The sequence below is a fragment of the Aulostomus chinensis genome, chromosome 3 (assembly GCF_037954235.1).
Source record: "Aulostomus chinensis isolate RoL2024-O1b breed Wild chromosome 3, RoL_Achi_v1.0, whole genome shotgun sequence".
Taxonomy (NCBI): Eukaryota; Metazoa; Chordata; class Actinopteri; order Syngnathiformes; family Aulostomidae; genus Aulostomus; species Aulostomus chinensis.
Window position 1 is genome coordinate 3072685 of NC_141322.1, and position 13231 is coordinate 3085915.

At 46.1% G+C, this 13231-nt stretch overlaps 1 protein-coding gene across 1 annotated transcript; it reads left to right on the forward strand.

Moving 5' to 3' along the window:
• Nucleotides 1-315: 315 nt before the first annotated feature.
• On the forward strand, nucleotides 316-11853 carry LOC147267385 (uncharacterized). Its single transcript, XM_086200920.1, has 11 exons — nucleotides 316-770; nucleotides 879-982; nucleotides 1061-1333; nucleotides 1446-1539; nucleotides 1647-1714; nucleotides 1828-2043; nucleotides 2153-2287; nucleotides 2383-2451; nucleotides 2563-2628; nucleotides 2740-3602; nucleotides 5286-11853. The coding sequence occupies exons 1-11, from the start codon at nucleotides 668-670 to the stop codon at nucleotides 10852-10854; spliced, it is 7560 nt and encodes a 2519-aa protein (XP_086057046.1). The 5' UTR covers nucleotides 316-667; the 3' UTR covers nucleotides 10855-11853.
• Nucleotides 11854-13231: the final 1378 nt, after the last annotated feature.

Below are 13231 nucleotides of genomic sequence, written 5' to 3' on the forward strand. Positions count from 1 at the left end.
GTATGTTTCTGTATCCATTTAACCATTTTTTATATTATACTTTAGATGAATTTGAGTTGTTTAATGATTTCCTCTCTATTATATAACTGTGAAGCATATTATACATAGTTATATCGTTTCACACTGTCAATCACTGCCAATAATTATCACACACGTTAATTAATGCTATTATTTCACATGAATAACAGCTTTATATGTATTATGTTTTTAGGTGTGTGTGTATGTTTATAGGTGTGTGTTTATCTGTATCTTGTGTCTATATGTGTGTATATAAAACAATACTTTTTAACACCTTCATGTCTACCTTACAGATTACCTGCTTGTGACTTGCTGGTCTGCTACATCTCGTATATCAACAACTACTCTTCCAGACTACTCTCATCTGCAAACTCAACACATACTTACGTACTCACTTCATTTACTCAAACGCATAACTTTTGCATACTTTTACAACTCTACATTCGTTCACACACACACACACACACACACACACACACACACACTACTTTTACATATCGCCCATCTCCTACTGCCAAGGTAAGTTGCACTTCTTTTTAATTACCTCACTTAAGAAGTGAACATCTCTCCCGTTTGTGAGTACAAGTACCATAATATAGTCTCTTCCTTTCATTGTGAACAATCAATCAATATACATTCTCTTTCATAGATGCCCCGTGCGAAGGCCCACCGGCGTGCCCAGGCGACCAAGCGGAGGATGGCGGAGAGGCAGCCTTGGATCCCTGGGCCACCTATCCCCGAGTTTGTTGCTCGTATGTCTTACCTATTCTTGAAATACCTTGCCGCTCCCACTTAAACACTTGCCACAAAAAAACATGTCAGCCATGGCCTCACATTCTTGTACGTCTCCATCCTAACAGGGCGCGGTACCGGACACCGCCATCGCGTGCGGAGATGGCAAACTTCACTCTACACCAACCACTCCGTGAAGTTAGTCACTCCTGCACAGTCCCCCGGCCAGAAGGTACCTATCTTTCTCATTCTTCATCATTGCATTCATGTCATGCTTGCTGTGTGTTCTAAACATGTGCTTCTGTGACAGATGGTTTTCGTCCTGGGAGACTCCCACCTGCGCGCCATCGTCGACGGGTTCGTAAGTATGCCGCAGGGTTCTCTCTCTTTCGGCTTCCTCTCTGTTCCAGGTGGAGCCGCCTCTGACCTCAGGACCGAGGTCATGCATGCCGCCCTCCCCTGGACCCCGGACTTGGTGTGTGTGGGTGCCCCCAGCAACAACCTCACAGCCAGCAGGACTGTTGGTGAGGCAGCGTTGGACTTCCGTGCTCTCCTGACCACAGTCAGCAGCCTCTGGCCGAAGGTGAGCTTCTGTTTGTCATATACTGTTTTGTCTGTCCTTCTACACAGCCACATTTCAACATACCTCATTATTTACAGTCATACAGTGCATTTGTTTTATTTCTCCCCTATAGGTCTTTGTGATGGATTTCCCTCCACGCTTGACCATCGATCCGGCCCTGCAGGACTTGCTGCGTCAGGAATACCGCCGTGTCACAGCGCGCATGGGTATGTCACACTTTTTCACGTCTCCTTCTCCTACACATTTAACACTTAACTGTTCTAATGAATACACATTTCAACATTATAATACATGTGATTTCCACACCTCTCAGGTATCCCATACGTGTCTATGGCGGAGCACCTCCCAGTCCATCGGTTGGAGCTGTGGTGCCACGACGGTGTAAGTACAGCACAATGTTGTTCATTTCATATGTCACATGCTTTACCTTCCCTCTTCTCCCATGCTACGTGACCCTACGCCAATAAAGTCTACTCATTTTTGCTGTCTTTCAGGTTCACCTCAGCGACTCCGATGGCATGCCGGTTGTGGTGGACCTGCTGTGGAACGCCGCGGTCCATCAGCTCGCCCCCCCTCCACCACAGCCCACCGTGTCACCCCGCACATCGCCACGTGTGAGGGTGTCTCCCAGGGTGATCGTGACGGGACACGTTCCTGTGCCTCGTCATCGTGACCCCCGGGAGTGGACCGTCGTTGGACGGGCATGCGCGGTAATGTATTTCACTACTACATTATCCAAATGCACATTTCTTAAATCTTCTTGTTATGAACAACAACTAATATTTGTGCTTCTTCCCCTCTTTGCTTTCTGTTTGAAAGACTGGTACACCTCCGGCCCGACAGTCTCCCATCCCGTCCAACCCGGTGTGGTTCAGCAGTGACATGCTGGATGCCATGGAGAAGGTTTCACCTTCTTCTGGCTCTGGCTGCACTGCTGCTCCACCAGCTGGCCAGGTAACTTTACCACTCATTACATCTACTGTTTAAAGCCTACATGCATATCAGATGTTGTAAAAAAAAAAAAAAAAAAAAATCTCTTCTTCCTTCAGCCTTCCCCTCGGCACGGGAAGCGCCAGTGCCAACGTGTTGCCTCAAAGCCCAAAGGAGGAAAGCGACAGGTTGGTGTTTCGCTCTTTTGTTCCAATAACTGCAATATAACTTATACCTGCATTTTGACTTAAACATATAAATCCACTTCTTTTGGACTTACTCTCCTTTTATTTATTTAGGTGCTGGCAACACCACCTGCCCGTCTGACCGTGTCCGCCTCCAAGCCCCGTCCAGCAGTGCAGCAGGTTGGCCTTGCTTTAATTACATACAGTTTACTTCTTGTGGCTCATTCAAATCACCAACATTTCCTCTCCTACTTCATTTACATTTAACATTCTCTTCTCATCTTTTATCAGGTGGAGGCGGCAGCCAAGGCGTGCGTGGAGGAGTCTGCGGTGCCACTGTCTGCTGCTGTGGTGCCAGAGGGTCCGAGGATGGAGGTTGCCGCAGCTTGCCCGGCCTTGCTGACGGAATCGACTGTCCAGGAGCCGACGCAGACTACGCACACGCCCGGCAAAGCTAAGTCTGACTTTTTGATGTTTTCTCTGCGTGATGTTAAAGCAGCTAATGCAGATTCCAATGGCAATGATGTGGCAATGGTGGCTCCTAATAGTAGAGGTATTAAGGTAGTTAAGGTAGTCAAGGGCTCATTTCACCAGGGACATGAGCAGTTTAAGTATGGAGGACTGCAGTGTATGGCTATTGCTTTGGTCAGCTTAGCCAAACACACTTTCAGCAGTGTGTTCTCCTGGAAAAGGTGTGATGTAGATCGCGTCTTAATTGAAGGAGATCAGTTATACACCTTCCTGCGTGACAGTGGCTCTTTTACACATCCCTCAAACCTGCTGTCTGTTCCTGATCTGCCAAAGCACTTGGAAGTTGATGGACAGATATGCAGTTTCCATTTTGGGGATGTACTGTTGGGGGAAGTTGGTGTGACTGAAGGGGAGCTGGTGGACTTTGGTGTCTTTATCAGTCTGCGTGATGGTCTGGCCAGGATCTTCAGTGAGTACAGCACATGTCTTATGACACTGTGTGGCAACACCACTTCCATCATCCATCAGGATGGACAGTTTGCTGTGGTTGACAGTCACTCACGTAATTATAGTGGCTTGTCACATTGCCGTGGTACCAGTGTGGTTCTGCATTTTTGTTGTGTTGATGACCTGCACCACTACATCTGCTGTTTGGCTGAGAGTCTCAGTGCAAACCAGAAACTGTTTGAGCTCTGTGGTGTTGTTGTGTGTCCGGGTGTGAGTCCAGTTGCATCTGGAGAGAGGTTTATGAATGAGGCCATTCAAGCAAGACAGTCTACCTTTGTTGACACAACCGTACATGATGACTCCAACATCGCCGAAGGTCTTCTTACTGTACCTACAAGTCTGGCAGTGTCTAACATTGCTGAGCAGACTTCATCTTGTAATGTCAGCACTGCGTTTCAGGAAAAACCACACTGTACTCATGGCACAAAGCGCAAAATTTCTCCTGACACCCATGTGTCAAAGAAATTGAAGACGCTTGAAGACTGTATGCTTAGCACAGATGTAGAAATTATTAGCGCTGTCACAAATGACGCGCTACTGTTTTGTCCTCTCGGTGTACGTAACTGTCAGGTTTTATGTCAAAAATTAAACATTGCCTTTGACAAGTTCAATCCTCAACTCTCCACAGAAGTTGGATTGATCGGTCCTCCATGTAAGAATGAGAGGATCGTTGCTGATGGGAACTGCTTCTTCAGGGCCATCTCTCAGGCAGTGAGTGGCTCACAGAAGCACCATAGCAAGATTAGATCAGCTGTTTGTAAAGAGCTGGAGAGAAATGCTCAGAAATATGTCTCTCTTTTGAGAAGACAGTATTCGTCTGTGTCACAGTACCTCCAGCAATCCAGGATGAAATATGTTAATAGTTGGGCCACAGAGGTGGAGATACAGGTCACGGCAGATTTGTTAGGAGTTGGTGTTTGTACGTTTGTGGATGGACGTTGGATTAAATATAGCTGTGCCGGTGACCTTTTTTACCCAGAGTGCATTTATGTACAAAACATCCTGGATAGGCATTTTGAGAATGTGGTCTGTGTGTCCATACCTGGACAACACACCTGCTATGGCTATTGTAAAGTTAGTGATATTACAACTTACACCTTGAGGACTAGAATGCAGGATGTTGTTGGCATAGGATCCATACAATGTAACTTTCCAATTGTTGTTTCAGACAAAGGTCTTGACACTGATAAGGTTGTGTTACATGATAGTGAGGTGAAAATTAGCACTACTTCTCCGACATCTAAATATGTAATGCACAAGAAAAGGAAACAGGAAAAACTGAATATGTTGATTCGGAAGCAACATAGGTTGTCTTACAGACAAATGTATTCAGAAAATATTCTGTATAGGGAAAGGAAAAAATTACAGACTTGGATTAAATATCATACAATATTAGCATATAAACAGCATGTAATAGCAAAAAGTAAAGTGAGGAGTCTAACAAAATACCAGCAGAACACTGAACACAGACAGAAAGTAAAGGACAAAAGTAAAGTACACAGTATGATCAAGTATAAACTAAACATGCAGCACAGAGAGAGTGTTAAAACCAAAAGTGTGGCTAAATATAAACACAATATCCACCATAGAGAAAACATTAAATCCAGAAGTGTATTGAAGTATAAAGATAACTTACAGCATAGAGAGAAAGTTAGAGCCAGGAGCTTGAAGAAATACAGGGAAAATATTCGGCATAGACAACAGGTTAAGGACAGGAGTGTCACAAAATATAGAGACAATATCCAACATAGACAGAAACTTAGAGCTGCAAGTGTAGATAAATATAGAAAACACATTCTGCTTAGACATAAACTTAAACACACAAAACGCATCAAATATCAAACAAATATCAAACATAGAATACAAGTCAGAGCCAAAAATAAGGAAGCTGGGAAAAGAAAGTATCATGAAAGCTCAAAATTTAAACAGCAAGTTCTTGCTAACGTTAAGTTAAGTAGGAAAAGTGCAGCTGAAAGGTGTCAAGACTTCAACTTTGTCATGGAACGGTTTTTGGATAAGGTTAGAGACGGCCCTGAGTTCATTTGTTGTGTCTGTCATCGGTTGTTGTTCAGAACTCAGGTGCTAGGTTGTAGCTATGAAATGTACGCTGGAAATTCTGCTAGAGTTGCCGTTGCAAACCGATGCATTAGTGACACGTATTTGCATAGGTGTGGTAGTGATTGTGTTGTGCCTTGTGGGTTGGCAGCTTGTAGAGGGGAACTTTGGATCTGCCATACGTGTCACAGTAAAATTTCCAAAGGGCAGATTCCAGCTGAGTGTTGGGTCAACAACCTGACACCTGATCCCATTCCGCCGGAACTGGGATGCTTGAATAGCTTGGAGCAACACTTGATTGCGCTGCATATTCCGTTCATGAAATTGTTGGCATTGCCCAAAGGGGGGCAGAACGGAGTACATGGGCCGGTAACATGCGTTCCGGCTAATGTCGTGCAGACAACCAATGTGTTGCCTAGGACTAGCGTGGAAGGGTCCATGATGCAGGTCAAACTTAAACGCAAGTTGACCTACAAGGGACATTATCGATATCAGTTTGTCGATAGTACACGAGTAAGACAGGCGCTGCACTTTTTAAAAAGGAATAATCCTTTCTACAAGGACATTGACTTCAATGAGGATTGGGTCAATGACTTTTGTCGCCAGGACGATGGCGAGACTGAGGAGGTTCAGTCTGACGGTGAGGACGGAGCTGTCGTAGATGAGGCCAAGTCTGATGAGGTGAAGCAGGTCGTTTCAGAGGGTGCGGTGACAGCTCCGTCAGGTGGTCAAGACGACGTGATAGATGATTCAACAGAAATAATTCAAGATGAACTGTTGCATGACAGACAGCAGCACTGCATGTTTCAGGACACTTGTCTTATGCCTGTTGATATTGGTCAGGAAGCATTAGACCAGTATTTCGAGGACATAATCAACGTGGCGCCTGCAGAAGGGAATAGTCCAGTTAGGCTGCTTTCTGACCACACGAACGAGGCCAAGTGTTTCCCCGTCTTGTTTCCTCTGGGTAGGAAAACATTTCACGACGGGCGCTCGCAAGCGTTGACTCTGACGCGGTACTTCAACAACCGGATTATGCATGCGGATGGCCGCTATTCCGGCAACGTTGAGTACATTTTCTTCAGTCAGTACATGTCTGAGACTGAGCAAGTGTCCTCGAAAGTTTCCGTGGCAGGGCGTAAGGGTAGGGCAGGTCACAAGTCCCAGAAGGTTAGCGCAGCGATGCTGATGAACGAGGACACTTTGAAGCAGATGTTGCAGGTCGACGAGGGCTTCAGATTTCTGAAGCCCATTCGAGGAACTCCTGCCTTTTGGCAGTCGGTTCAGAAGGACCTGTTAGCATGCGTCCGTCAGTTGGGGATTCCGACGTGGTTCTGTTCGTTTTCGTCTGCTGATCTGCGCTGGCAGAATCTTCTGACCAGTATCCTGAAGCAGGAGGGCAGAACGCAGACGGTAGAGGATTTGGAGTGGGCAGACAGGTGCGAGCTGTTGCGCAGGAACCCCGTGACAGCCGCGAGGATGTTTGATTACAGGTGGCATTGCTTCTTGAACGAGGTTCTCAAGTCTCCTTCACAACCGATTGGCAAAATCACAGATTACTTTTATAGGGTAGAATTTCAGCAGCGCGGCTCCCCTCATGTCCACTGTCTGTTTTGGATTGAGGGGGCTCCCCAAATTGATAAGAACACAGATGAGGAGGTGGTGGCATTTATTGACCAATATGTCACCTGCGACTTAAACCCTGACGATGACACGTTATCGGCTATCGTGGCATCGGTACAAGCCCACTCAAGGCGACACACAAAATCCTGTCTGAAACACGGAACGTGTCGCTTCCATTTCCCAAAAGTTGTTTCGGCCCGGACTTTTGTTTGTAAAACGGAAATTAAAACCTGTACCTGTGATCCGAAGGCCAGAGAGAATCCTCAGTCAACAAGCGTGCCGGTCTGTAATTGTTTTCAAGACACGAATCCCATTAATAAGGAAACAGCACACGCCATTTTGAAAGCCGTGAAGAAGGCTGTTAAAAAAGCGGACGCAGGAGAAGTGGCCTACGCTAGCGTAGAACACTTGTTCCAGACTCTGGGCATTAATCAGGACATTTTTGAGCTGGCTTATAAGCGCCTGCACACAAAGACTAGGATAGTCTATAAGAGAGGGGTAAAGGATGTCTGGGTGAACCAGTACAATAAGAAATTGTTGAAGTGCTGGAATGCTAACATGGACATTAGCTTTGTCACCGATGCCTATGCAGTAATTATTTATATCATTTCGTATATAACCAAAGCCGAGAGAGAAATTGGGCTTTTATTGGCCAACGCACAAAAAGAAGCATCCAAACAATCAAATCTCTCTGCTAGAGAGGCTTTGAAAAAATTGGGAAGTGTGTATTTGCACAACAGGGACGTTTGTGCCCAGGAGTCGGTGTACAGGCTAACGAACATGCATCTGAGGGAGTGTTCCAGAAAGGTCGTTTTTGTGCCAACGGGGGCAAATGTCGTTAGGATGAGTTTACCCCTCAGTGTGTTGAGGCAGAAAGCCGCTTGTGGTGACATGAGGTCAGAGGATATGTGGATGCCGAATATCGTAGATAGGTATAGGAGCAGGCCAGATGACCAGGTGTTTGAAGACATGTGTATGGCTACGTTTGCGTCTGAGTATCGTCTTCTCAGCAAGAATGAAAAGTCCAAGAACATGATTCAACTGAAGAATGGACTTGGCTTCATCTCGAGGAGAACGCGGTCTCAGTTCGCTGTTGTGCGCTACATGCGGTTTGATTTAGAAAAGCAAGAGGAAGCACACTATCAGAGTCTGCTTCAGATGTATCTCCATTACAGAATTGACGCAGATCTGAAACCTGAGGGTTTTCATCTGTTCAGTCAGTTCTATAAGGATGGAGAGGTTAGGTTCAGGGACGGTTCGATGAAGTCGGTTCAAAGCGTCGTCGATGAGAACAGGGCCAGGTTTGAGGTCGATTGTCCTGAGTTGGATCACGCTGAGGAGATTGCTCAGCAAGGTCAGGTGGATGAGGATGTTTGGGGGGAGCTCTGTCCTGAGCTGGAAGCGGAACGCATCGAGTGTTTAGAGGAAATGAAAGAGCAAAGGCAAGGCGAAAATGCTGATGAGCATTTGGCCGACGCCTTACAAAATGTTCCCGATTTGGCGGCTGCCAAACCAAAAACAGATGTGTTTTTGGAGAGGAACAGGAGCATTTTGCCCAGAAGTGACGGCTTGGCCTTAGTTAGGTCTCTGAACGAGACGCAAATGGCTGTCTTCAACAAAGTTAGACAGTGGTGTCTGCAGAAGGCCATGGGTAAGAACCCAGAGCCTCTGCATGTGTTTTTGACAGGCGGTGCAGGGACGGGGAAAAGTCACTTAATTAGGGCCATTCAGTACGAGGCCGGGAGACTGCTGGCAACACTTTGTCATCAACCAGATAGCATTTCGGTTCTGTTAATGGCCTCCACGGGCATAGCTGCATACACTTTAAATGCAGCAACAATTCATCACTCGCTGAGTATTGGCACACACTCCAGCTTGCCCTACACACCCTTGGGAGAAGACAAACTGAACTCTCTAAGGGCCACATTTAGAGACCTCCAAATTGTCATCATTGATGAGATTAGCATGGTTGATCACAATCTGTTGGCATACGTTCACGGCAGGTTGAGGCAGCTAAAACAGACCGGTGACTTTTCCCCATTTGGTAATGTTAGCGTCATAGCCGTCGGTGACTTCTACCAGTTGCCTCCCGTTAAAGGGAAGCCGCTGTACGCTGGTCAGGTTGGTGTGGACCTGTGGTGCCACTTTAGCGTGGTGGAGCTGACCACTGTCGTCAGACAGAAGGACAGCTCCTTTGCTGAGATGTTGAACAGGCTTCGGGTGCGTTCCAAGAAAACCCCCATGTTAGACGGCGACGTCCAAATTTTGAAATCGCGAGAGACAGGGGAAGATAGCTCGGCCTTGCATATTTTCACCACAAATGTGCAAGTGGAAGAATTTAATTTGAACCAGTTGTTCCGCACGTGCCCAGATTATGTTGAAATTGACGCTAAAGACTTTACGCCGAACCGCAAAACCGGCAAATTGGAACCTGGAATCATTAGCAAGGGGCAGGGCACGTGTTTGGAATCTAAATTGTGTTTGGCCAAAAACGCCAGAGTCATGCTCTGTCGTAACGTCGACGTCCAGGACGGTCTGGTCAATGGCGCGTGTGGCACTGTCACCTACATTGAATTTGGCCCCGACCCCACATTTCCTCTGAGAATTTACGTCAAGTTCGATGACGAAAACATTGGCAGACAGAGGAGGACAGAGCGTCCACACGCAGCAGTAGAATACAGGCATTCTACTGCTATTGAACCAGACAGGGAGAAGACCAGGAAGCGCGGTTGTGTGCGGGTGCAGTTTCCCCTCAGGCTAGCGTGGGCTTGTACAGTCCACAAAGTACAGGGGTTGACTGTAGACCAGGCTGTTGTGTCTTTAAAGAAGGTATTTGCACCTGGGCAGGCGTATGTAGCTCTCAGTCGTGTTAGGGCCTTGTCGGGACTGATCATCAAGGACTTTGAAGAGAAAGCCATTTACTGCAAGGACACCATTAAGGAGGCCATGGCTAGCATGCCTCCATTTTTGATTGAGCAGCCTTCATCAAATACACAGTTCGCGGTGTATTTGATGAACGTACAAAGTTTAAGTCGCCACCTGCTAGACTTGGTGTCCTGCACGCAGCATTTGCAGCTTAACTGCATTGCTGTCACAGAAACATGGCTCACTGCACAGTCCTCATTGGACTGTGTGCAAATTTCTGGCTACGATTTCCACAGTCGTCCTCGGTCTCTGTGTTACAGCGCCGCTGACCCCACATTCTCCAAATTCCAGCAGTTAGAACGCGGTGGCGTCGGCCTGTATAGTTTAGCACATTCGGACGTCGACATTCTGCAGGTACCCGATTTCAATCTGGAGTGCTTGGTGTGCCTGCACAAAAAATTAAGCATTTCCCTGGCCGTCATTTACCGTCCACCAGCGTATCCAAATTTGCTGTTCAAAGGCAATGTGGGGAGGTTACTTGACTGGTTAACTCCAACAAGTAACACTGTTGTAGTCATGGGAGACTTTAACGAGAACATTTTGAAAGGGTCATCAATTTGTAAATTTATGGAAGAAAAAGGGTTCACCCAACACGTGACACAAGAGACCACAGAAAAGGGGACGCTAATTGACCACGTTTACGTTAAAACGTCACAGTACGACGTGGAATGTGCAGTCTGGCCAGCCTACTTCAGCGATCACGAAGGGATCCTGTGTAGGTTTTCTGTTTCAGATGATCAGGGGGAGTTAGATGACCTCGCCAGTTTGTTTAGCTTGGATGACTTTGAGGATTTCCAGGGCGATTCTGACCACCAGGATGACTGAGTGTCAAAGCTACATGGCTGTCCCAGGTCAAATACTAGCCTCATGTCAGCTCAGTTGGCTCTGTGTGTGCTGGTAGGACAAGTTGACTCGGACCTGTTGTTGATAGGAAGCCTGGCATGACTGTTGGCATTTGTTACAATAGAAAGTCCCACTCCACCTCTCTGTGCCCTTTTTAACTTTTTAACTTTTTTAACCTTTTTAACTTTGGCTATTTATTCTGTGCATGTCTTGACATGCACGGTTTTTAAGGTATTTATTCATGTATTTATTATTAACTTATTCCACTGTCACGCACTGCACTTACTGCAGTTTTGTAGTGACTATGAGTTGGTAGGTTAGCTCCACGAATCATGGTTCCACTGGTGCTGTGTGACAATCATGGGTCACAGCACGTTGTTGTAGTTGTTATTTATAGTTGTTGTTGGTCATTTATAGTTGTTGTGAGTCACTGTCTGTCACATTATTGCTGTTGGTCTCTTATGAATGTTTTATCAATGTATTCTGTATGTATTTTTGCCTGTTGTCTCTCCTCTCAGCCCCCTCCCTCTTTGTCTCTCTCTCTCTGTATCTCTCTCCTCTTCTCCTACTGCCCCCGCCCCTCACCCCCAAGTCTATCTCCCCTCTCCACCCCAGCCCCATCTCTCTCCCTCTCCCTCTCAACCCCAACCGGTCCAGGCAGGTGGCCGCCCACTTTGAGCCTGGTTCTGCCTGAGGTTTCTTCCTGTAAAAGGGAGTTTTTCCTCACCACCGTCGCCAAGTGCTTGCTCATGTGGGAATGTTGGGTTTCTTTCACTAAACTTGTAAATAGTTTGTTCATTGAACCCCAACGGGGAGAAATTTCATTTAAGTTGTAAATTACTTTCATTAATTATGTTCACTGTATGTTCTAAATGCATTTTTATTTGACTTCAGATTTATAATTTCCATTTTGTTACACATGCAGTGACTGTCTCTAATTGACCTTTTGTTCAAATTAATCAGTAAATAAATTCCCATGTTCACCACAGCTGATGTCTGTCTTTTATTGTCACAATAACTGTACATGGACAATGAATGTTGAACTTTCTAATCCAGTCAAATGTCCTGTTTTCAATGCTGTATTTTGCCACATTCATGCTTGATGATATTCAGCAACTGAACTGGAAGAACCACAGTAAAGTGACAGCCAACAGGTAGCACAGACAATGATGAACACAAGGGTCAATATGAAGCTGTCACATCTGCAGTCACACTTTGGGTCCAACTGGAGCTTCTACCTCCTCAACTTCAACTCTCACCACTTTGATACCAACATGGATGGAGGAGCACTTCTCCATCACCCTGGGATTGATGATGTCATTCAACACCTTCACTAGGAGAAGCACATCAAACTTAGACAAAGGTAGGACAGAAGATGACAGGCAGACGGATCAATGCTGTCAGCTCAGCACTTGGAGTCACAACTGAAAAAGATGGTCTAAAATATTACTATTGGCCAACATATGGAGAGTTAATGACTGTTTTTAACAGTAAAACTGGCAGAATCCTCCTCTGCCCTTCAGTCTAATACAGATGGTAGACATTTGTTTACTGTTGTCATGGAAACAGAAAGGGAGCATCTCTGCTCTCATGGTACATACTATCAGACAAACACTTCTAGCTTCTAAATTAAAAGACCCACACCTTCAAAAACCATATTATTGAATTCCTGACAAAAAAACTATAAAAACATCTGGTAACATTCAACTTTTGACCCACATATGCTGAGTTATGACTGTGTTTCACAGTTAAACTGCCAAATCCTCCTCTGCTCTCCACTCTGACAGAGATGGCAGAGAGCGAGCAGAGAAGGGAGGGGCTCTTAAAGGGCCGGCTCTCAGCTCTGCACTCGCACTGTGCAGCGAACTGAGGCTCGTATCTCCTAAACTACAAGGCCTAGGGATTTGCCGATTACACCGTTGGATTCGGGCCGGCGATCCGGCCGCGGTTAGGCGGGGGCTCAGGCCCTAACAACGCTGCTTGCAGCTTTAATTAGGGCCTGAGCCAGAAGGTACTTCTGGCGAAGACCCTATTATGTTTGCTCGGCAGAGCAACACATTAGCAGCAGTAAAAACACTAAAAACACACACTAAACAGTGTCCCAGGCCCCCCCAGCACCCATGAGGCAACTGGGCCAGACGGCCCGGAGCCAGTTTTCACATACACACCCATTCAAAACCTGGTATTATACTGTTCTTGCTCTCAATGAGTGCGCGCTATATGCGCATAATGCGCATAACGCGCATAATCTAATTTGACCCCCTGAACATGCATGAAATTCGCTGAAATTCGGCACAATCGTTCGGTATGTCTCAACATTCACTAATCAAAAACAAAAACGCCACTAAAGTCTATAGCG

What these genes read in the sequence shown, in the direction of transcription:
- LOC147267385 (XM_086200920.1), top strand. Translation starts at nt 668, where the DNA reads ATGCCCCGTGCGAAGGCCCACCGGCGTGCCCAGGCGACCAAGCGGAGG. An exon ending in CACAGTCCCCCGGCCAGAAG is followed by an intron (nt 983 to 1,060) that starts GTACCTATCTTT and finishes CTTCTGTGACAG; the next exon opens with ATGGTTTTCGTCCTGGGAGA. An exon ending in TCAGCAGCCTCTGGCCGAAG is followed by an intron (nt 1,334 to 1,445) that starts GTGAGCTTCTGT and finishes TCTCCCCTATAG; the next exon opens with GTCTTTGTGATGGATTTCCC.